The sequence below is a fragment of the Seriola aureovittata genome, chromosome 24, assembly GCF_021018895.1.
Source record: "Seriola aureovittata isolate HTS-2021-v1 ecotype China chromosome 24, ASM2101889v1, whole genome shotgun sequence".
Lineage (NCBI taxonomy): Eukaryota > Metazoa > Chordata > Actinopteri > Carangiformes > Carangidae > Seriola > Seriola aureovittata.
In genome coordinates, this window is record NC_079387.1 from 9759444 (window position 1) to 9785089 (window position 25646).

Here is a 25646-nt window from a genome sequence, read left to right on the forward strand (position 1 = left end):
CCCATGTGTATTATTTTCTATCTCCAGCAGAACTAGCAGCAAGAGACAGATATTTCTTGATACTATGAGGCTGTTAAGGTTTGCATCATTTTTCACACTCTACTACAAAATGAATCTGCAACAGCAAAACTAGACTCGTTGATAGCCCACAGTGCTCTCTTCTTTTTCCTTAAAATGTTCTCAATTTTTCTTTGTGCAGCAGCTTTACATTTCATTTGCTTTCCTTAATAGCGTCTCAGGGTGCTCATTTGCTAGAAATGCCCAGAAACTCTCAGCTCACCGGCTTCAAGAGTCGAAAAGTGAACTGGAAAGTCTGAACGCCTCTCAATCATTCACATTAAAATCAATACTCATTCCAATAAATGCAAAAATACATACGCACCCGTGGCTGCATCAAACCAGCCTCGCTGAAAACGTAAACAAAACCAGATAAACAGAAATCCCAAATCAATCCAATCATAATTTCCAGGAAGCTTCAGTTCCATTATTGGGAGGCCTGTGCATTGCAGCAGCCGGCTGAATCAGCACTTCCCGAGGTTATTTCTCATAAGGCTTGTGTAGTGAGCGTCAGGGACCTCATAAATATCCCAGCTGCACAGCCAGAACAACACAAGTCTCGCTTCAGTGCACAAAACATTAATGCTGATTCGTTCCCATCAGGGATTCTGTTCAGATTTTAATCAGTATGCCATTTGTAGAAAAGGGGTTTCTTTTTTGTGAAATGAGGACTGTATCATGTTGCATCTGCGAGGGGCCTCACAGGTAAAGAGCACGCTGACACAGGATGTTACCATCACCGAGCCAAAAAAACTAAACATCCACTTCTGTGTGACCTTTAGAAAATTAGATATTTCTTATCCTGACACTTTCCATAACAGATTCCTTTCATGCCCCCCCACCCCACCCCACCCCACCCCACCCTCAGCCTCCACCCTCTCTTAGGAGGAGGGTTGGTGACTCCTCTCAGACACAGAGAGAGGTGAGCCACAGACTAAACTCCCATACAGATTAAGTCAATGTCAGAGTAAGAAGGCAGAGCGCATTCAGTGCTGAAAGAGGATTGAATAGAATACATACCAAAGTGCATCCTGGTTAAATCCCTTGATGGAGGGCATCTTAGGCAAAATAACAAAAGCTTTTGATCACTGCAGGCTTAAAGGAAGTCCATTACTGATACTTTAGTTCTAGCTCCCAGTGTCCATACAGCGCTGTAAATTCAACTGTGCTGCATCACATGTTTAAAGTCTGTTGGTGTCCAGGAGAAGAGGAAAACCTATGTAGGGTGATGACAAAGTGCCACACACACACACACACACACACACACACACACACACACACACACACACACACACACACACACACACACACACACACTTCTCTCTCGCATGATGCCAATTATTGACTTGACATGTTGGAATCTGTCCATGGTGCTGAAATCACTCGCCTGGGGATTTAACTCTTTCCTGTTGCCTGCATGGGAACTTCACAGATGTCAGATTTCTCAACTCACATTGTGCAGAGATGCTTGTAATATAAAGTAACCTCACAAACACAACATTAAAGATATAAACACATTAACCTCTCTAATGATGCTCCACAGATTATTGAATACAACAGACCTGTGCTCATTTAATAGGGTCATTAAAGCAATAAAAAAAACTATGCCCTATGGAATAAACATAAAATTAAATTTGGTGAAAGTTACTGTGAAATAAGCGCAAATGATCAATGAGAAAAGAAAGATAATACAAAATAATCAATAATAATTAAAAAAAATTCCATTAATATCCCTGTTAGTTACGGCATTTCCGCTATAAATTCTTATATATTCCATATATCATTGTCATTCTGGAGATTTTCCGCCACCACTTGTTCTAGGCCACTCAAATTGCCTGTGTATGTGTGATTAGAGATGCGGTTGCGTCACCGGCCAGGCAGCCGGGACAGATGACTGGCGCAGATGTAGAATCAAGTCAGCCAGAATGAAACCGGACACTCGGCCACTTGCTCGTCAAAATAAAAGCGAGTCTGAGTTCGATGGGACGAAGTCAGCTATGAAAACAGGTCAGATGTAAAACAAGCTTACCAAGTATAATATAGGGCTGCATTACTCTAATCGATTTGACACTAGGGACTGGAGTTGCAGTTGGTATTATATTTTTTTATATTCAATAAAAAAAGTATGTCTCATGATTAAATCTTTCAACCTATATATTTCTGAAATTCTGATATGTGGTATTTTGCGCAGGCTGACCAGAGTAACTCGAAATGACATTGATTTTTTTAGCTAGAACGTAGCATGGAGCTTCAGATCTGGGACTAAAGGGAATTTGGATTCACGGTCGAGGTCAGATATGAAGGTTCTGTGTCCAACCATTTAAATTAATTGATACAATAGAGTCAAACAGGAGTTTAATAATGAGTGAATATAAAGATTTAACACAATGGGGTTTTTCTTGAGACAAAACAGACGAATAGACTACAGTCCACTACATTAAATTATCATGAAAACCTTGACTTTTTTTGAGAATATTGAGCATTTTGAAAGAATTCACGACTGTACCAATAGTTTTTTTTCCAGACAAAACTGAACCAATGTGTAAGGTCCAAACACTAATTACACGTTTCCCTAATGATGTTTATTCCATTTAATATTGTAAATTTTTTTTAAAAAGTGTTTTATTTTGAAATCCTCGACAGGAAGTCGCTGTGTAAGTTCTATTCTGCTTGTCGCTCGGGCTCCTGGCTCAGATACCGATCAGCAGTTGGCTTTGGCAGGACACCCGAGCTCGAACGCTCCTCGTGAGGGGATGTGCCGCCTCGCGCTGACGCCTCGTAAGGTGTTATTGCACGAGTTATGCCATTAGTCGTGACATCATTAAGGTGAAAAGAAAGATGCCGTAATCTATTAGTAAATCACTGAATGTTTAGTGGCAGCTTCAAGTTAAAAAAAAAAGAAAAAAAGAAAAAGTGGACCTGTTCTCGCGCGGGACAGTGGGGTGGGCCAGTCCTGCAGGATATGTTCCTCACCTGCTCCCGGGACTTGAAGTAACCGGAGCTCCGTGCACCTGAAGTGAAAGTGCAGGATGAGACCAGGGGGAGAGGAGCAGGACTCGGACATCACGTTACCGTTGTTTGTGCCGACGGCGTGATTTACAGTTTTTGTTTGTTTGTTTATTTGTTTTTCTTCTTCTCCCCACCATGGAGGAGAAGTTCAACAGACTCATCTTCATCCCCATCGCCGCGGTGCTCTTCTTGATGATCGGATACCAGTACGTGTGCCCTGCGGACAGCAACACCTGCTACTTCCGAAGTGGCGAGAAGGGGCTGTTCCAGCGGTACTCGTCCGGGTTCGAGTTAGTTTACACGGAGCCGGAGGCGGACGAGGACCTTCCCTCCAAAATCACGTCCAGGTTTAACTTCACGGAGCGGGACCTGGACAGACACGTCGACTTCAACATCCGAGGAGACGATGTGATGGTGTTCCTGCACATTCAGAAGACCGGCGGCACGACGTTTGGGCGGCACCTGGTCAAAAATATTCAGCTGGAGCAGCCCTGCGACTGCATGCCCGGCCAGAGGAAATGCACCTGCCACCGGCCCGGGAGAGCCGAGTCGTGGCTCTTCTCCCGGTTCTCCACCGGCTGGAGCTGCGGTTTGCACGCGGACTGGACCGAGCTCACGAGCTGTGTACCTGTGGTGATGAACAAGAGGGACAAGAAGAGCGCGCCGACGAGCAAGAGGTGAGTGAGACCTGCAGGACAGGTGTGGTCAGTGGGTGTGCAGCCTATTGAATAAAACACTAACTTTCCTCATTCATTCATTCATTTCAATTTCTTAATGTTGAGTCCTCATTCATTTAGTTGGTGATTCATTCATTCATTCATTCACTCACTCACTCATTGCTGCTCTTACTAACCTTATCATCAAAGCAGTCTTTCAATTTATGTTAAGCCACTCATTCATTTAGTTGGTGATTCACTCACTCATTCACTCATTGTTGCTCTTACTAGCTTTAACATCAAAACAGTCTTTCAGTTAATAATTTGCTCACTCAGTCACTCATTCGCTCATTTTTATTAATTGATTCACTGGTTTGCTCGAGGACTAATTTTCTTAATGTGAAGTCACTCATTCATTCATTCATTCACTCACTGTTGCTTGTACCTACTAGCCTTAAAATCAAAGCAGTCTTTTGGAATAATTTGCTCATTCACTCTTTTATTAATAGATTCACTGGTTTACTCAAGGACTCATTTTCTTAATGTAAAGTCACTCATTCATTTTATTTTTCATGTCATTAATTTTCTCACATGCAAATTCACTCACTCACTCTTTTTTTTGTACGTGGGTAAATCATAGAAAATTAGATCAAAATGAATAAATGACTGTGTGAACAAGTGAGTGACTGAATCAGCACTCACTCACTCATTTTTAATTAACTGGTTCACTGCTTCATTGCTCATTGACTCATTTACCGATCATTAAATCAGTCTTCATTAAACTCACTCATTAACTTGTTCACTCACTCATTCTGAGTCATTCTGTGTCCTCCGCTCTCTGATATTGAGTGAGTAAGCAAGTGGATGAATGAATGAATGAATGAATGAATGAATGAATGAATGGCTGACGAAGGAAACTGATGAGAAGAACAATGAATATGCGAATTAAAAATGAAGTAAATTAACAACCAAACGAGCAAGTACAAACCAAACAGGACTGGTAATCAATGTGTGGATGTTCCGAGAGTGCACCTACACAGAATCATGAATGCATCCGAAATGATTACTTAATTAATTGATTTTCTGATTGATAGGAAACTAATGGATGAGGATTTTGATTATGGATTCTGCTCGTTTCAGTTTTACATCAGTAGCAGTTGAACAGCTTTAGGTTTCGGCCTGTTGGTTTGACATTTGAAGACACAACCTAGTGTTCACTCAGACAGACAGTTATGAACATGAACAGCCTGTAGCTTCCATTGCTAACATAGAGGATTTTCAGTTTCTTCCGGGGGCTGCACTTGCCACACGCATGTTCTTATTGGCATGTAACGTGGGGTGCAGAGCTGCTGCAGCTGTAGTGTTAACACGGACGCCACGTGGCACGTCAACACCGGCAGCAGAAGCAGCGTTTCCTCCACTGGTAGGTCTGTTTCAATTTTCTGTAATTACAGAACCAGCAGAGCTAAGCTTAAGGGAGTAAATCACTTAAGAAGGGCAGGGTCCTCCGAGGTGTGCCGCCTGGGCGTTGAAGTCAATTTGCCCTGCAGTTGGTTCAGAGAGCAAATCTCCATATGTTACCGACAGCGTTAAAGGGGGTCGACGGGGACCGGGAGGGCCTTCAAGAATCCTTCCAATCCATTAACCGTCCTCAGTGGCAGCCATCAGACTTAATTTAACACTTTTAAGTAGTTTTGAAGAGGCGCCTCAGAGCCACATCAGCACTACGAGTGAATCAACAACACTCCAGTCAACACCTGTCAACTCAATATAATATTTAGTGAGAAAGCAGCACTCATTAACATTGGCAGTTTGCTGTGTTCAAGGCCCATTACTGACACGAGCCAGCTTCATTTTTAAACATGGAACCGAATCTGAACGGTGCTGCAATTTCAGCGTTATCAAGGGTTGATTTTTGTATTCATTATTTTGACAAGGGGAAGTGTTGATTGGAGAGTCACATTTCCTCTCACAGAGCTAATGTGGGGTGAGTTGAGGGGGGGTTTTTCTGCGGCTCACCACCACAGCGCCAGAGAAATCTGATATAACACGATGCTGCACAGATGAGAATGTGATACTTCATTGATCCCCTGCGGTGTAATGCTCTTTCTGTCCGCACACAGAGGTCAGAGGTCGTCGCCCCTCCTGAGCAGCTTTTAGGGATTCAGAGTCTTTCTCAGTGACAAATCTGTCTCTTCTCTGTTTCACGGCACCGATTCTGATGTTGCAATGCAAATCTTTTTCAGGTGACGTGAAGTCTTGCGTGCACAGTCGTCACATGCGACCAGATGCAGTGCACGTACAGTGTATATTTTAGAGGTATCGAATTTGAGCCAAATGCACCGTGACTCATAACCCATGCTATAGTCGTGAATTTGTCAGACGAGTTGTGAGTCACGACTCATTCAACAGCCACAAATCTGTCACACGAAGTTCTCGTTTCTCGAGGATAATGCCTGGTTAGTTTTTCTGTACTTTAAAATAAATAAATAAAAATAACGAGGGGGGCCATCACACCGCACCGATCGGCCTGGAAATAGACGGGCAATTAAGCGAGAGCCTTCCTGTCGCTTTAAATTAAAGACCAACACGGAGCTCGCTCTCTGCACTTGATGATGCGGCGCCACGAGGTTTCATGTTATCAGACCAGAGCGGCTCTCGTCCTGTCACTCCGGGCCATGTAGCCACTCCGTGACGGACTGTGACACGAACCACGATGGCAGCAGAGGGAATACAGCTGACTTGGTGCGTGTTCATGTCAGTGTGTGTTACCAAGTTAAGTCATGTTACTGCTCAGCTTAATACAATATTTAATGCTACTCTGATCTACCCTTTGCTTTGGTAGATTTGTTTTTATTAGTTTGCCCTGATCCCACTGTTCTTAAGAGAGGTTAAGAGTATTATTTCTTTCCAATATATACATATATAATCCCAACTGCCTGGTACCTGAAGTTGAGACATAATCTCTGTATTTTACAAAGCACTCATAACATTTGTTCCTATACTCTGATTTCTAAGGACAATCCAACTTAGTAACAGCATGCGGATATGGAAGGATGACTTATCTTATACAAGTCACAGTATAGCCATAGGAGTTCAGACAGTCAGGGATAAAACATCATGGGAATGGATGACGCCCACGCGTAGCTTAAGGCCAGCTCCAGCAGGGTGTGATGTAGTTTGCAGAGAGTCTTATCTCAGCCCTCAGACCCAACACTTCTTTATTTGACTCTGGAGGAAGATGTAACATATGGTGTTCCTACAAATAACTCTCAGTACTTTTACTCAAATACTGTTAGTACAACTTTTTGAGGCACTTTTACTCTCCACTTGACTAATTACATTTTCTGCTGCTTAAAACTTCATGATATTTCAGAAGGGAAATCTGCACTACATTTATCTACTAACTACACTTATCTACTAAGTTTCCGTTCATTTTGAAGGTTACCGTCACAGATCTAATGTTAGCCCGCCGCCATTTTTCCTCTCTTCAGTGAAAGCTTGATGGTGTTTAAGTCACACGCGTCTTTTAGCTTACGATTAATTAGCAAAGTTTGTTTTCGTTTTCATTTTGTGTTTATCCATAGACCAACTTTTAGACCCTCAGCCAAGCTTTAAAACTTGGCTGAGGTTGTTTTTCGTGTGGAAATTGAAAATGCACATAAAAACTAGTGGATGGGTGTTGGAGGAATATAATATAATATAATATTCGGTGACTCCAGAATTGAAATGTATTCAAAGGGGTTATCAGGGACAGGATTAATGTTGGAGGCAGTGTTTTATAAAAAGGCATTTTTGTGTTTTTACTTTTTCATACTGGCAAGAGATTGGTAAATAAGTAATGAAATTATTTGGATTAGAATTTGATTGCTCTGTTGTCACATTACTCCTGGGCAAAATCCCAGGCAAACTCATGGCTCAGGATGAATGCCTCTTTAAAACCCTCTTGGCTGCTGGTGAGGAAGCAATCACACACACAAATGGCTGCAGCCAAAACCTCCAACAAAGGACGAGCGGACTGTCAACAAAATAAACTATGGAGGAAAAAAGCACCTTGATACTAACACTGAGATATGATCAGTGTATGATCCCGCCTGTAAGATGTAACCCGTAGACCAAGTGTAATGTGCAGGGATTCAGTCTAATTTAATAAGTTTACGACAACACAAAAGAAGTGAAATTATTGAATATTTCATGTACAAAATGCAAATATGAAAGATAATCCAAATATTTTATGTAGCAGAACTTCCTCTCCCATTAATCTTCTCACATTTCCCAGATGCTGTACATCTCATGTCCCTCTGGAGGGGGCCTGAACTGAATCGAAGTAAGCTACGCACCTTTAAATAAAAGCAGCTAGTGAACACATATTAATAATGTAATATGTGATTATAATATGTGTCACAGCTGTTTTCCTACAGTGAGAGTTGAACAAACGTCCCTGCTCTCTGTCCCCTGATGACGTATATTTGGGTCTCGGGGGGGGGGTGTGAAATTAGGTGAAGTGTGACTAAAAATTCTTCAGTACATTGAGTGTTTTTTTTGTTTTTTTTTACAATCTATGTCTTGTTTATGTAAAAACTTCCATCCTCCTTCATAATGAGCGGATCAGTAACAGGTGAAGGCTTCTACCTGCATCCGTCATGTTACTGTCCTCATGAAAAGATGAGTGTTTTGCACGTTAGGTAACTGTTGTCCTGCTGGTCTTCTCTAAATACAGACGCACCATCTGTCTGCTTTTCAGCAATTCATAGTCACCTTGAAATCACCTCTCTCCTACACACACACACACACACACACACACACACACACACACACCAGCGTAGAAACTAATAACACCAGCGGATGCATGAAGTATAAAGTAGAGCACGGTACTACAAAAACCTTGCAGTGCACACGACTTAGCTTTGTTGTGACTGTGGGTTCGACATATGAAAAGCTCATGCATTCGTGCAATATTTAAAAAAAAAACAAAACAATAAAATGAGATTAATCATTAATTGGCTCCTTGGTTGGCATAGCAACCAGTTCTAGTTTTGTTAAAGCTCAGCTATAGCGACGTTTTATGAGAATTAGTGGCAATAGATTTGATCACAACACGTGGTTAAGGAGGTTTTCCCTCCTTTGTTTCTCTACTCCTGACTAACATCAGTAACCTGCATGTATCCATCCGCCCTTCCATATGTCTGCCCCCCCCCAATAACGATCAATCAAACTTCACCGAGTGATACGTGACTGGTTCAAGTAGTTCTTGATGGGCACGCCACCGGTCGGAGGCTCCTGCGGGGCCGTCGTTCGCAGCGTGCGTCGCTACAGCATTCGCGTCACAGCGGGCTACAGAACTGCTGTAAGGCCAGACGTCAGACCTGCTTCAATTACCCGGCTGCCCCGTTCGTCCTTGGCAGCCGGCCTCACACTGAGCAGTCAGAGAGTGTAACCTTATTACTGACCTCATTATTTCAGATTAGAGCAAAGGATGCAGGCCGGCTGAAACACGGTTCAGCCTGAGTCTAATTAGCTCAGTTCATTCTGGACACAGTTAAGGTGGTTTTAGCTATTAATTTGGCTATGGTGCCCTATTACTGATGATGGTGATGGCATAATGGCCTCGAAAATATGCAAAAATATGCAGGAAGTTCATAAAGTTTAGTAGGAAATGAGGTCAAAAAGCAGATTTTATCAAAATGCAGTTTTCTAGATGTATGATTATCCGTTTCCTCTTGCTAAAACATGTTTCACAGAAGTGAAGAAGAAGACTATATGGAGGAAAGAAAAACATCTGGTTGCAAGTTTTTGACATTAATCTGCCTTTGCAGCCACAGTGAGTCAGTTTAAATCCTCAGCTAAAGAGAGCCATATGCAGAGATATCAGAAAGGGAATGTACATTATGGAGGAAATGTGCTCAGTTTGAAGCAAGTATTTCTTAATGCTTTAGGCCTAATACTGCCTGTTTACTGTCACCACTTCTTTTGACTGTAATGTCAGTCTCTGAGCTTACACATCAAGTTATTTCAAGCCGCTGACAACCACATTGTTAAAAAAGTCAACGTCAATGTGACCTTCAGTGGCCAGAAATCAAAGAAGCAGCTCCCTGTGGATCCTTAAAGTGAGACTGTGAGAAAAGAAATAACATTCTTACTCTTAGAAATGAAAGGTGGGGAGAGGATTGGTTATTTAGGTTCGTGACGTGTCTTACGTCTTATATTATATAAAAAACATATCATGTGGAAGTTAACTTTAATATATGTGATTAGCATGATCCCGTAACTGTCATTTGTTGCCAAAAAGTTCTATAGACTCACTTTTAAGGAAACTAAAACAACAGAAAGAGGATAAAGTGGACTCTGTCCTGCTTTAGGAGATGGTTTGACTCAAGTTCTGATTCATCACTTCTGGTGGGAGGAAAAGTATATGTACAGTTCCTGACACCAGACTTTTATATTTAGCAAAGGGTGATTCTCTGCAGCCTGCTGTTGTGATGCAGGCTGATAAAACATCAAAATCTCCTCAGGTAGCGTTCGCTCTTTAGTTCCTGTCAGTACTTCCTTTCTGTTGCGTCTGTGGAGGAGAACAAGGAATATGACACTGCATTTTTTTTTTTGCTAATGAGGTGAAGGTCCTTATTTGGAAGTACGTGCTACAGTATGTGTCTTAACACTTATGACATGCCATGCCTTCGCCAGCGCGTTGATGACGTCTGGCAGAATTAAAAGTAAAATTATTTTTGCGTTATTTGGCACTACGATGATTTATGTCACAGACTGCTGTGAGAGTTTTGTGGCACATGTCGGGAAAAAGGGAAGGTTGCATCTTAATGCCTACCTGGAGTCTAGAGCATTAAAGTGTAATCATGGATGGGGATTAAAGCTATAACTAAATCTGCGTTTAGGCATCTCAAAAACAGAGCTAGGGTCAGAGTCCTTGTGTCTAACCAGGACATTATTATATAACACTCTCCTCACTGGTTTACAGCTCATTCAGAAAGCTGCTGCTAACGGTTCTTAGAAAGGAGAGCATGTTACTCCAGGTCGTTGCACTGGCCTTCACTCAGATGCAGAGTTGAATTCAAAGTTTTACTTGTTGTCTACAAGTCACTAAATGGTCTGGGCCCTAAATATATTTCAGAAATGTTCGATGTGTATGAGCCAAGAGCTGCAGGAGCTGGTCAGTTAGCCAGTTAAAACTAAACCAAAACTGCTCTGTTCTCCTCTGCCTTCACTGAATCATTTAATCTTGCACTTTAATAGATGTAATCTATTTTATAATCTGAGTTTTTACTCCGTTTTCTTATTTTTAAGCACACTGAATGACCTCTGTGTATGATAATGTGCTATATAAATACATTTGCCTTCTTACCAAAGTGTTGCAGCTTTAGCCTTTAGTCTTTAAACCCTTAAATGTCTTTTCATCCTTAAATTCATAGTTTCATATTTTTTGGAAATACAGTTATTCTCTTTCTTGTCAAGAGCTCTGTCTGTACGCTAAATATAAAGCTAGAGCTAACCAGTTAGGTTAGCTTACGATCTGGACTGGAATCGGGGAAACAGCTCGTTTGGCTCGGTCCAAAGTTTTAAAAAGAGTTCACAAATTAATCAGTTGATATTACGTACCTCAGGTCTGTCAAAAATTTACCTGCAGGATGAGCTTACATCTGGAGTCAAGCTAAGCCAACTGTCTGCTAGCTCTGGCTTCATATTTAGCGTACAGACGTGAATCTTCTCGTTTGACAAAAAGTTCAATTATTCTTAAATCCACTTTTGTCATTTTGAGCCCAATATAATATTTCTTTTACAATCTTTTTAAAAAACTGATGCATATTTTTATTCTCCTCCTACATATCTTTTAGTAGCTGGGATTATTAGTACACTTCAGTGTTGGATACACTGTTGTTTGCATCTTGTTGGTTGTATTCTTTGTCCATTAAATACCACTTTGAAATCTGCATGTAATTAAAACAGTCAAACAGCACATGCACGGCTATGCACGCGCTTGCATGAGTGTGAAAACGATAATGAACTGATAATGATTGAGAGAATTTGAATTCCTGGTTCTGCTGGCACCGGTGGAGTTTGCTGTTATTTTTACTGTTTGTGTTCACACACATACAGTTGGTGAGAACTAGTGGAACAGAGATCCTATCAGTGATTGCGATGAGGAGCTTGATGTAAACACATGTTGCAGACGTTTGTGAAGACATTTAGTTCGAATGCTAAATTCTCTAGTTACTTATTTTAATTACAGGAAAAATCAATTGCAGGCAGCAGTTAATTGGACATTGTGCAAAGAATTAAGTCAATTAGTGGCACAAAAGAAAAAGGACAAAACCAACAACATATTTATCTTTAAGCGTTTGCTCTCACAATTATGACACCTATCTCAGGATTTTTATTCACTGGCAGAAATGAGCTTTTATAAAATAGGCTTCATTGTCTCATAATTACAAGAAATCCTGTTCTAATTGAGCGATTGAAACGTGGATATGTCTGATTGTCACCAACACAGGACAAACTACTGCAATATAACATCACTTACTTCTTTCATTATTATATTAAGTGATGACGCACCATCTCGTAAATATGAGAAACCAGCTCGTAAAATACTGACTGAGAAACATCGTGAAGATTAAAAACTTTCTTCTAATTATGACACACGTCAGAATTATTAGATACTTTCTAATAATTTATGAAGGAGGATAAAATGAAAGAACATGATTTAATTACCAGTTTTCTTCATAATCATAAGAAACGTATCTCATAATTATGACTGAAAAGACTTATTTCTTGACCCTGGTCCTGTATTCCACTATAAAATCATTAATTTAATCAGTTTTTCAAAAAATCAGGTTCAAATTATTATATAAAATATTGTCACTTCCTTCTGTTGTATTTATAAGATGCGAGGTATAAGATACTAAGTCATAATTTTAAGGTTTTTTTTTTATAATTACTGCATTAAGAATATATTTTAAATTCCTGATAATTTTGATGAAAACACACTTAATAATAATTTAAGATATTTTTTTGGGTGGCAAAAATGAGCTTCCTTAAAAACAGCTTCCATTGTAGTTGTAGGAAATCACTGACAACTAGGAAATCACGTCTTTATAATCACCTTTTAGAGATGCGGTTAAGTGTATAGCCGAATATAAGTTAAAGAATACATAGAAATGAACAGTGTTGTTTCTGTTAAATCAAACCCCTCAGTGCCCTCCCTCCATGACAGAGAGTAACGTCTAGTATTCTTGTGGGAACTGTGAGATATTCAGAGGATCTTGGTAATCTCCACAGTGCTTGGGGGATTAGGGGCAGTAGAAGACAGGTTTTATTGTACAAGGGAGGAGGAAGGGGGCGATTAATCCAGAAGTCCTGATTTATACAGAAACCTGTCGACGGGATTGAAGATTCCTTTCTTACAAAACAGTGTGTGTCAATTTTGGGTCTCTGCTACACAGATGGTTTCTATTTTGCGCCATCTGACTTTCCCTGGGATGTATGGCAGAATTTGTTCAATTATATGAGAACTAGAGGTTGTTGTTGACCAAGTTAATCTTGTACGCAGAGTAACGATTGTAGGGCAGATGCAAGCTGTAAACCACTCACGACTTTCAAAGGACTCGATGTCAAAATGCTGCAGGAAAACATACAGGAAGCTGTTCAAAGCAGCCTTCGCATACTGCTAAAAAAGTGGAACGCCTTTAAGAAATTCCTTGGTAGTTTATGTGGGTAGATGTGACCTTTGCAGCGTACAGTCTTCCCATTTATCCTTTCCATATCTACATGGACCTGGAGGACTGGCTGACACCTCACAAAGCTGCAAAGATTAAGATGTCAGGCAAAGGTTAAGGCTAAGACGCTAAAGCTACTAAAGCTGCACACGCCAGGTTGTTGTGTGTGTGTGTGTGTGTGTGTGTGTGTGTGTGTGTGTGTGTGTGTGTGTGTGTGTGTGTGTGTGTGTGTGGACGTCCTCGACTCCGCTTGCTGTGGGTGTGTTAAAAAAAAAAAACAACCAAATGAACTCTAGGAACTCTGGGAGAATGTGGCTACCTGAAATGCAGCTAAAAAAGTGGATAAACACAGACGGATGATTCAGTCTCCAGAGGAAGATTTTTTATGCAAAGATGAAACCTCATTTTGTTTTGAACCCTGAAATTCTCTGCATAATTTAAATTGTTTAACAGGCTGCAGCTCCTCACATAGCCTATCACCGAGTTTTCAGTAAAACCACGTCTTCACACCCTTGCTTGCCCGGACACTTCATCTTTCAGGAAGCGTTCTCCACACCAGCATCCCTGGGGCTTTTTTCCCTTTATTGCCCAAAATAGCATCTCATATCTGCGACCAGCGAAGATCACAGTGCAGCGCCAGTCTCCCTGCTCATCATTTCTCTTCTCACTCTCTCGCTCCTAATCTGGCGCGTCTGTATGATTTGTCAGGGAGTGTTACCTGCCGATGTTCCCCACAACTGGGTTATGTTTTAGAGGGGAGAGTGTATTAGTGACAGATCATCTTGAGCTGAAAGAGAGTGGATTGTGTTGTACTGTTTTTTGTTTTTTTTCTGTGTGAGTGCTACTGATTGTTGGACGATGAACCTGCTGTGCACAGATGGGGACTGGGATCATTTGGCCTCTAATTGGCAGACGAAGATTAAATTTGTACAAGAGAGAGAGAAAATTGGTCCCGCTTGACCTGCTGGTCCAGAGACTGATGTGATGAGACTCCCCCCCGGTCTAGCAGCTTCACTCGGGTCATCTTGATAACAGATACAGATCTACCACTGCTGGATCTCTACCCTCTGACATTCCTCTTTCATCTTTGGGGGGGGGGGGGGGGGGGGGGGTTGTGCTCCTCCAGTGTAAAGGTCTGTGTCCATGTGTAGTGTGATTATAGATCAGCTCTAGCTTCTATATTAATACTGTGAAAGTATCAAAGCCTCAGTCCACAGAGAAATGCACACAGCCTGTATTCAGAAACTGAGCCTTAAAACCAGCCGTCAGGACTTCTGGAACTTTGTGATGTCACAACAAAGCAGTCACCAAGCCCCGCCCACCTGGACCCACCATCCAAACCTTGCAGGATTTGGTTTCTCTGGGTGTTTTAACTAAAAATCTGCTATATTTGTATTTGATCACTCAAAAAACAGTGAGCCAATCAGAAGAGAGGCTCAGAACCTCCTCTCTTCTGATTGGTTCACTGACCTGTTGTTACTAGAGCTCCAGAGAGAAGCCTGAGAGAGGAGATGTAAAACTACACTGAGATGGTTTTTGGTTCTTAAAACCACAAATAAATCTTCTTATGGATCAACACTTCAAAATAAAACACAGGAGAATAGGAAAATATTGAACTTTAAGCTGAAAATCAAACCCCAGTAATAAATAATGTGCTTCACCAAAATCAATATGTCCACATTTCCTTCCTGGACTAAGATGAATGTTCTCCTTGTTCATTCAACACTTCCAGTTTAGCAAAAAAATTCTGGTTTTCCTTCCATTAAAAGCCTTAAAAATCGTTTCTATAACATTAAATATTCATCACAGAATAAGCAGAATTTAAAGTTTTATTCTTAGTTATCGTTTACTTAGAGTTTAAGAGTCAAAACTCATCTAATCTGTTTCATCGAGACTGTGTGGGTGTGAACTGATTGGATTCCAGACAGTGGCCTGAATAAGCAAACAACCCGGCAACTGTTATCAGAGAGTTAAAGAGAAATGCTGCTCAATTCTGAGTGGTGCACAGAAGTATGTGACCTCACATTCATCACACTGAGCCCAAGCCACTTCAAACCAGCGAGAAAAACCAAAGACAAAAACACAAACACACAAATCCTCCAGTGGTAAGTCATTTTCAGGACTTTCAATAGGTTTTGCTTGTTTCAAAGTCTTTATGTAAAATTCAGTATTTCATTGATTCTATATCAACTGATGTTTTTGGCCAAGTTATCGCCTATTTACACATCTGGATCCGTTGTTGAAGGTATACAGTATATTATAGCTTTGATCAGGGAAAGGCACATCCGTCTGGAAACTGAAGAAAGTATTTATGTGGAAGTTCGGATCATTATTCAGACATAAAAACATGTTAGCTACTTTAAACAAGCTTTATGTAAGTTTTGCTATTGCTACATAGCCAGCGTTAGCATTAACAGCTGTTCACTTACTAATCTAGAGGAGACGTTGTGAGTTCAGCATCAAACTTCAAAGCAATAGCTTCAATTCAAAGCAACCCCTATGTTAACTCTTGTCTCTATGACGTCTTTTCTTCTACTGAAGTTAGCATGCTAACAAGCTAGCCCCCTGGGCCTGTATCAGCCTATCTCATCACTTTCCGATACCGAGTCACTGTAGCCTCCGATCTACCCAGGAGACGTAGCGCTGCTCAGAGGACGTTTCATAACCTCTTGTATTGTAAAGACAACTCACATCATATCTCACATATACGTCATTTTAAATTGTTTATGAAAAAATTAATTAAATAAATATTATTTTACAGTTCTCTTGCTCTTCTCAGAGAAAGGGTTAATTCTCTGTTTGATGTAAGAAATAAAATTTTAGCAAAAGCCATTTAAAGGTGATTTTAGGGAGGTACAATTGAACCTACATGTGACTAGAGAGTGGGATGCCTGAGGGGGATTTTTTTTCTTGTCAGGCAGTAATTCCCTATTGGAGGCAATGGTAAAGGGATCCCTTGTGGGCTCAGAAGCACCCTTAAAATGGATTTGCTCCAACTTTGCCAGTTATCAACAACCTGACTTCAGTGTGAAATCGATGTGCAGTCCTGCAATTGTTTTCAAAGTCGCTCCTTTTCCCAACTCAGCCTAGATAGAAAAAGCTCTGAAAGTGATATTTCATTGAGAGCGCTTATTGGACCAGTGTGCGATCGAGTCGGAGCAGTGAAAGCATTTTTCAGAAACGCCTCGACTAAAAGCAACGTGATGCATTTTCAAAAAAGATAAAATAAATAAGATTATTGTCGATCCAGACACTTTTTGTATGGGCTGTTTCTTCAGCGGCATAAATAGTTTCCATTAAGGCTTTTATCATGAGACCGACAGTGTCCTTGATAGTAGTGAGTGAATTAACAAGGCAGTTATTGATCTCTTGCTGTGAGTTTCCTCTGTAGCTTTTTGATGGTGATTGAGAGAGTGAGAGAGAGACAATCAGGGACAGAGACGGACAGAGGACGATCAATAGTGTTTGTGGGTTTGCTGTGTGGAGAAAGGTGACGGGAGAAGGGCACGAACGAGGTGTCGGATTGATCCGGAGCAAAATGCGACAAGCCGTTTTTACCTTCAGGAACAACCTTGCATGATCACACACACTTGCGCGGTTGTGCTATTATATGACCGAATGGCTTCTGCATATTCACTCAGAGCTGTCTGAGAACATTAGAATCAGCCTCGATCAATCAGGTATATGAGAACATAGAAAACGGCCCTTTCAGGCCTGAAAGACTTGAAAGCCATTGAGCACATTAGCGAAGAGCTTACGCACCGATGACAGATGATTTTTTAGAGGGATGGATGGTGAAGACGAGTTGTTTTAGCTCAGGAAAGACTCATTAACGAACAAACCCTTTTAGGCACCCTGTGTCTTTAGGGAAACTGCTATGATCAGGAGTTAATACGTCATATGGTGATATGTAACTAACATACAGTGTAAAGGTCTGTGTCCATGTGTAGTGTGATTATAGATCAGGTCTAGCTTCTATATTAATACTGTGAAAGTATCAAAGCCTCAGTCCACAGAGAAACACATACTCAGAAACTGGGGATTAAACAAACTGTCAGGACTTCCTGTAACTTTATGAAGTCACAACAAAGCAGTCACCGCTCTCAGCCATGTCCCAAGCCCCGCCCACCTGGACCCACCACCCACACGGATTTGGTTTCCCTGAGTGTTTTACCTGAAATCTGCTATATTTGTATTAGATCACTCAGAAAATAGTCAGCCAATCAGAAGAGAGGCTCAGAGTTTCCTCTCTTCTGATTGGCTCACCGACCTGTTGCTACTAGAGCTCCAGAGAAAAGCCTGAGAGAGGAGATGTAAAACTACACTGAGATGGTTTTTGGCTCATAAAACTACAAACAAATCTTCTTATGGATAATCAAACATGACTTAAACCAATAAATGCTAATGTTGCATCCCACCTGCTTGATGTTTAAATAACTAGCTGCTCGCTAACACATTAGCCATTCAACTTTAAAAGGTGATGTCACTGTTGTGTTTCCAGTTTGTTTTCCACCAAATGGACAAAAAAAAAAAATCAATCATTGCAGGTTTAAGAAGCAAAGATTATCCATTTTTGAGCGATGAGCATCCACTGAAAATGACACCACCTATTGATGATGCTGTGGTTATTTTCTACTTTAATAAACGCTCTATTAAGGTGACACAAGAAAACCTCAGCAATTCACCCAACAAGTAATTATTCTTGACCTTCATAATGTGACCCTGCCTCTGTCCCTGACATGAGTAAGAGGAGCGCTTTGACATTTGCTGCTCTTCGTCAATGAAAGCACAGACGCAGAAAGCTGGGGTTGCACGGACACGTATTGATCTGGCTGTCTCGCGGTTAGCTGCACGGATAGATGATAGGCACAGGAGGAGGAAAAAAGAGTGAGCTGTTTTCCAGTATGTACAACAAAGGCCGCTTTTGTGAGGCGCTCGTGTGTGTCCATCCATCTCGTGCTGTCCGCTCAACCCGGCGAAGATGGCAGGGTAATTCACTTAGCCTCCACTGTGGATGGCCATTATCTCTGGGTGGTGTGCCTGTCGGCGGGTGTGTTCTGCCATGATATCATCGTGGCACTCACTTAAGCGTACATCACCGCTGATTGATATCTGCCATCTGGCAATAATTGCTAAATTGTGGACCTTTTAAGGCCATTTGGCTGTTCACTCTTTTCCTCAGTAACACAACTTCTCAGTTAACCCTCGGTTAATCACATTTCTCAGTTCAGCAGTGAACCTGAAACAATTAAAGCTGCACTGATGCTCTCCTTATAAAAGCTCCAGGTTTACATGGTTGCTGCTTTTTATATGTAATACACAGCAAATTTAGAAAGAGAGGACTAATGGAGATCAATGCATTTTAACAGAATGTAAACAGAAAGCTGCTAAGTATAAAATAATCTATTCAAGTCTAAAACTCCCTCTTAAATTCTTCTTTTTTTTAAAAAAGGAAGTGAGTAATTCAGCAGAATGAGACAAATCCTTTGTTCTTTGACATCTGTATGAGTTTATTTCAAGAAACGACTGCAGTCAACTCTTGTTGTGACTGAAGCCTTTTATGACAGCCTTTCCTTTTTTATTCTATCTTTTGTTAAAAGAAATTCAGCAAAGTAAGTTCTTTTTTCTTAAGCTATAAAGAGTCAACAATTTGAAAAAGGCTCAACAAACAGGGACTGTAGATGAAATTGTTTTGGTAAGAGCATAATTTACTGAGTTGGAGAGCAGGTAGAACAGGAAAACAGACAGGTAAGGGGTCATTAACAAAACAGGTATGAACAATAAGAGAAAAAGGATGAAACACCTGGGCTGTGGTTGAAAAGTAAACAAGAAAAAAATCTCATTTCCTAACCACTTTTCATCGACTTCAATGGAAAACATCACAAGGTCGTTAAAAAATTTGAAGGATAATTCAAAAAGGACCAAAGAAAAGACTGAGAAAGATAAATACAGTGACGTCAGAAAAACTCAGAAAATAAAAACTAAACAAACAGGACTGAAATGATGAAATAATAACATGAAAGGAATATACAAGTAGAAAAGGTTGAGCCATTAAAATAATGATTAAATAAAAACAAGGAATTGAGCAAAGGGCCAGAGTAAATTATAGATACTTCCGGGTTGTTTCACACGTTCCTAAGCAACAAAGACTAAAGGTCAAGGATTGGGCCTTCAGTGCTGGTAACTCCTGACTAAATTATCCCAGTTGGCCATGGGATGTAACAAGCTCTCTGATTGGTTGAGCTAACCAGTCATATCATATCCATAGACATATAAAAGAGGGTTTTACCAGCACTGAAGGCCCAGAGTGTCGCAGAAAGGCTAACAGGAGAAGCTAATCGATTAGCTAATAGGAAAGAGAAAAGCAGCTGGAAAAAGGAAATGGAGACTCAAGAGGGAATCTAGGAATGTATATAATGTAATGTGTCTCAAATTCTATTATTTATTCATGAATTAATAAATGTATTAATAAATGGTGTATTTATTTAGTGCTTTATGCCGTTTTTGTAAATCCATTTCTTAAAATTGAAATTTAATAAATGCTTTATTACTTTTCCATGTGACATCCCTGGGCCTCCATACAACACCATCCCCACCCCAGTAATTCTCATTCAGTCAGAGTAGCAACACAATACAAATGGTGGGAAAAGGTTAATAATTAGCGGTCATCCTCACCAGTACCAGGCCCGGCTATAACTGTGAACGCATCTGAAGGGTAAGCTAGTCCAGTTGCCTTCGTCTGGCACTTAGAAATACCATGACGTGGATGACTGAATCTCCACAGACTGTATGTCACCAGGTGAAATGTGCAGGTGTGTGTCTTGGCACAGCTTTCGTCAACACCAATAGTCCACACTCGCCCTCATCTAATCGCACAGGTAGTGAGTGTGTGTGTTGTAAACAAAAGAAAAACCCACAATCCATAAGGGATCTGATTTTGGGAACCGGTCCAGCTCATCACAGCGGACTGTGCTCTTCTCAGCCAAATTCAGTCCACTGAGAGCTCATCACAGGGAGAGAAAATCAAATGGAAAGCCCTGCTGTGCACCAGCAGGGCAACAGGTAGTTCAAGAAAGGAACATCAACAAGCCATACGACTTAATGGAAAAGAAACTGCATCATGTATTGAGAACTGAGCATTCATGTAAAAGGAGTTTAAAAGAGAAGCTTGTAGAGGTGTTGCTGTGAAACGTCCTTGAATCTGAATTCTTTATTTAGCTGTTGACTGAAAGCTCCCGGGAAGTAAACTGGGGGAGTGAAAGAAACGAAATGTTCAGCTTTTTTATTCGGCCTTGATATTGGGCCTCAGTCTGACACCGTAAGGTCATGGTGATCTTTGTACACAAGATGAACATTTTCAATTTCCCTTTTATCTAAGTTGTTTTTCTTTTGAAAAACTTTTTGGAAAAAATGTCTGAAAGTCCCCCTCAGTCACCTCGCCGTTATGCCGGTCATCACAGAACTCAATAGATAAGAGCAGAAAGCTGTGTGGTGTGTTAGCTGAAAGGGCGCCCGTGCGGTTGGTTTACAGCATTTATTTATTTTATATTTTTTGAAGTGCCGTTTGTGGCAGATCAGAGCGATCCAGAAACACGAAAGGTGGTGGAGACGAAGAAGAAAAAAATACTTATTACCAGAGGGAGACGGGAGCAAATTGGTGTGGCAAAAATAAAAATAATTTCATATCTGCTGGATATTAAATGCTATACATTCCTGGTTTGCATTGCTTTCTATGTCATTATACTCTAACACCCTCAGACACACTCGATGATGTTTTTCATTTAAACCCTAATCACACTTTCAGAGCGCTGTATGAACTTCCAGTGCCGTGATATTTTTTCTGGCTCATCTTTTCTTTTTTAACTGCAACAGGATGTGAAAAAGTTTCATCCTCCTACATTGTGGCTCATGGTCTTTTCTTCAACCTTTGTGTCATTTCTTGCACTCACAGGTACTATCTGGACTTAATGTAATCCAGGTGACGAAGAATGTTTTAAAAGAAAGTGTTGGGACTACGTGACTGAAATAAAAAACATATTATTCACGCAAAGGGAAGAAAGTAATGAACACTGATGAAAAGGAACATGATATAGTCTACACCCAGATCAATAGACAGTGTTGGAACAAGGACCAAAGCAAAGGATGTCTGAAAAAAGGCAGACCAGCAAGCGTGGGAACTCGGAGCAGCACATAATCTCAGGAGGAAGAGTTTGACATTTTGCTTACTTGTCAAGAGTTAAATGAAAAGATAGACACTGCTCTCATGTCTGTATGCTAATACAGGCAGTTAGCTTAGCGTGACATTCAAAAACGAAGAATAAAAATGAAGTGTCATGGTTCTGCCAACCAGTCAAGATAAAGAAAATATGGTCACAACCTCCTTTTCCTGACTTACAGCACTGAATAATGGCCAGACGTGTTTTTGCAGATGGTTCTGATGTCATAGTGAAGTTGACCTTTGACCTTTTGGCTATAAAATGTCATCACTGCATCAATTTATCCTTATAGACATTTGTGGTAAATTGAGTCATTATTAGACTATGAATTTGAAAGTTATGGCAAAAAGTAAAGATGTTTCTGAAGCTCAAAGTGAGCTGCTGCACCATCGCCATCTTGGCAGTGCCTGACTCCACCCCTAATTCCCAGATAATTGAAAAATGTGCAAAGACATCTAACTCAAGGGAAGATAAGGAATAAATGTTTCCTAAAATGTCGAACTAGAAAGCCATTCTTAACACATGCATGTCTTAGCGCTAACTTATATGCTAACAACAATCATTTCACGTCTCTTTGTTTGTCCCTGCAGGAATTTCTATTACATCACCATGCTTCGTGACCCTGTGTCACGCTACCTCAGCGAGTGGAAACACGTGCAGCGCGGGGCCACATGGAAAACAGCCCTCCACATGTGTGATGGCCGCCCGCCCACTCAGGACGAGCTCCCCGCCTGCTACAGTGGCGAAGACTGGACAGGCGTGCCCCTGGCAGACTTCATGAACTGCCCTTCTAACCTCGCCAACAACCGCCAAGTCCGCATGCTGGCCGACCTCAACCTGGTGGGCTGCTACAACATGTCCTCCATGAACGCGCTGGAGCGAGGCCACGTGCTGCTCGCCAGCGCCAAGGCCAACCTGCGCAACATGGCTTTCTACGGCCTGACGGAGTTCCAGCGCAAGACGCAGTACCTGTTCGAGCGGACGTTCGGCCTGCGCTTCATCCGGGCCTTCACGCAGATCAACAGCACGCGTGCGGCCAGCGTGGGAATCAGCGAGAAGGTGCGGTGGCGCATCGAGGGGCTGAACGCCCTCGACATGGAGCTGTACGAGTACGCCAAGGAGCTGTTCCTGCGGCGCTACCAGTACAACCGGCAGAGGCAGCACCAGGAGGAGCGGCTGAGGAGGAGGCAGGAGAGGCAGCACAGGCAGCGGCTGCACAGGACCTATCTGGCCGAGCTGTGGAGACTAGGAGGAGGAGGCGGGGGGGAGGAGGAGGAGGAAGAGGAGGAAGGCGATTTGAAGGTGCTCAATGAGGAAGCCACTACAGAGGACTACAGCAGTCAGGTGGTGCGGTGGTGAGGAGAACACAGGAACTAAAAACACCAAAGCACAGACCGATCGCTGCTCGGTTCATTGTGCTTTACTCTCCTCTCTCCATCTCCCTCCGTCTCACCTCCGCTGTGAATCTGCCAAAACCTCCTGCCCTCATGGCCTCATGACGCTTTGATGGACCGCCGAATGGTGTCTTAATATTTATGATGGATGTATTTGTCATGGCAACATAAACATTTTGTATTTATGTTTTGTTTTTTTTCTTATGGAACTGCAGTTGTGAAATGTATTTATTCCTTAGCAGGTGCTTTGAATGTTCTCAAAGCCGTAAAAAAAAAAAATGTTTCTTAAATTTCACTAAGAATTAGTCGAACTGAAAAAAAAAGAAAAGAAAACCTTGCCTCATGAAGAAGGCCGATTCTAGTATATTTTCAAAATGGTGAGTGACTCGAAGGATCCTCTGTGTCATGTTTGTGATCTAGCGCCGTATTGATCAGTGAAATCTTTGTAGTTCCTCTGTGGTGTTTGGCTTCATAAGAATATCAAAGCACAAACTTGGCAATAGTCTGCAGTGTGTTTTTCTTTCTGACTGATTAAGCTGCGATATACAGAAACAATCAAAGCAATTTCTGGCAGGAAATGTGTTCAATAAAAATATGCAGCATCCAGTGATGTAAATCTGTCCCTGATGGACTCTCTCTCCAGTAACGCATGTGTACACGCACGTGTTCCTGCTTTTGCTCCTTTTTTTTTTTTTCACAGCATGTTCTCACCATAAAAATCTGAAATCTTCATTCGGTGTGCCAACTTCTTCCACATCCACACACGTACAGACACACTGATGAGGAGAGCTGCAGGCCCTGAAAGACAGGCTGTCAGAGCCAGTTTCAGTGCGCTTACATCACAGTGAGAGAACATTGGTATTTCCACCATTAGGGCATTGATCACAGGCTCTGTGCTCCCAAATTGATCATTTAAAGTTCAATTGACCGTGACTGTGGCGCAGCAGAAAATAGAAGAAAAACTCTGTGGCTTTCTGCACGCTTTTTTCCCCCTCCATAATCTGACAAACATACAGCACTCAGATCGACCAATGCTTCCATTTGCACTTCAGTAGAAAAAGTCTGTTGTAAAACATTCCCACAGACAACAAGCCGATCAGATGTAACCAATATTAATATCCTTTTTCTTGAAAAAGCTTGCTGTAATAAGCACTTCCTGGCCACTCCATGCAGGCGTTTAGTTCAAGAGAAGGAAATGTCCATAGATTAAAATAGCCTTTCATTCCCAGCTGCAGTATCTATTCTATGCTAGAAAGATTTGAATTATATAAGACTGTGATAATGATGCTGGATCTTCTCTGAAAAAGTGGCAGATACCTCAAATATTAAACTACCTCCATCTTATATCATATTCTGATTCTTTGTTATTAGACACGGCTTAGTATTTGTTTTGAAATGTGAGCTCAGCCATAAACCAGGAAGGGCAACGGAGCAGAACGACATCTGTCATCCAGGATGAAGCAGTTTGCAGCCAGTGATAGACAAATAATGTAAAAGCCTGTGTTATCTGAGGAGAATTTGTTCCAGGAGGATAAATGGATGTTAAGTGTTTCCATGTTGTCAAAGATTTTTCCTTAGTAGTGAAACATTTTTGTGTTAATGCCATCTTCAAAGAGCTATGACTCCAATGCTTTGGTTCTTTAGTTGTCAGCACTCTATACAGCAATAAAGACAGCAGTACGTGGGCTTTCAATATGAGAAATGTGCTGCCTGCCTTGTTAGCTCATGGGGAAGGTGAATGCATCTGCACAGAGAGCTCAGCTAAGTGCTCAGACAACCTGAGTCTTTCACAGATCAGCAGCTGCAGGAGATTCCTGGCTGTAAAATCATTTAATCACACTGTCGGGGAGCCAAATGTCCTTTTGCTATCACTTTTAAATTTCCATCCATTTCCAAAGTATTGTGAACTATGTGTTAAATCATTTATTAGACATTCAAGAAAATAACTCCTCTAAACAAAAAGTAGGCTCTTCTACAAGTCTCAAACTCCTTTGTGTTGAGAAAAATTTGAAGTATTGCTGGACACTGCATTATGACAAATATACTAATGATAATGGAAAGTGCAATATGTTGTTTGTAAGAGATTATTTAATTTTTGTCTATTACTCTGTTAAAAATGAGCTAAATGGTTCAAATTTTCCAATTTTTTTCTAAGTTTAAATAAAAGAAAAATAGTGTTAAGTGATTCAAAAGTCCAGTAACTGAAACCTGCACAGTTTCATTATAAAAACATAATTTTTAAAGCACAAAATAGCGTCAAATTCACAGGCTAGATCCATGCCAGCGGGTCCGTGAGACTGTTTTGTGTCTGTATGCTTTGAGCTAAGAAGTTAGCATGCTAACATATGTTCACAATGATCAATGACAACATGCTGAAGCCAAGCAGACATATTGTTATCATTTTGTCAGACGTTTACAACTGTGCGCCATCTTAGTTTAGCTTGTTAGCATGCTAGCATATGCTAACTACCAAACACAAAGAGGCTGTGGTAGGGTTGCTAACCGTCCAGTAAAATGCGGCTTTATCCCGTGTTTTTAAGACTCAATTCAGTGCAAATCAATAGGGGATTAATATTACAGGTTAATAAT

The 25646-nt window shown here is 41.1% G+C and overlaps 1 protein-coding gene across 1 annotated transcript; it reads left to right on the top strand.

Annotated features, from left to right (window-relative positions):
- The first annotated feature begins 2747 nt into the window (after window positions 1-2747).
- LOC130165267 (heparan-sulfate 6-O-sulfotransferase 3-B-like) lies at window positions 2748-23789 on the top strand. The gene is made up of 2 exons (XM_056370369.1): window positions 2748-3743; window positions 22254-23789. The coding sequence occupies exons 1-2, from the start codon at window positions 3202-3204 to the stop codon at window positions 23020-23022; spliced, it is 1311 nt and encodes a 436-aa protein (XP_056226344.1). The 5' UTR covers window positions 2748-3201; the 3' UTR covers window positions 23023-23789.
- The last annotated feature ends 1857 nt before the right edge of the window (window positions 23790-25646 follow it).

Coding starts and splice junctions, on each gene's coding strand:
- LOC130165267 (XM_056370369.1), top strand. CDS start 3,202: ATGGAGGAGAAGTTCAACAGACTCATCTTCATCCCCATCGCCGCGGTG. Junction 3,744..22,253: donor AGCGCGCCGACGAGCAAGAG/GTGAGTGAGACC, acceptor TTGTCCCTGCAG/GAATTTCTATTACATCACCA.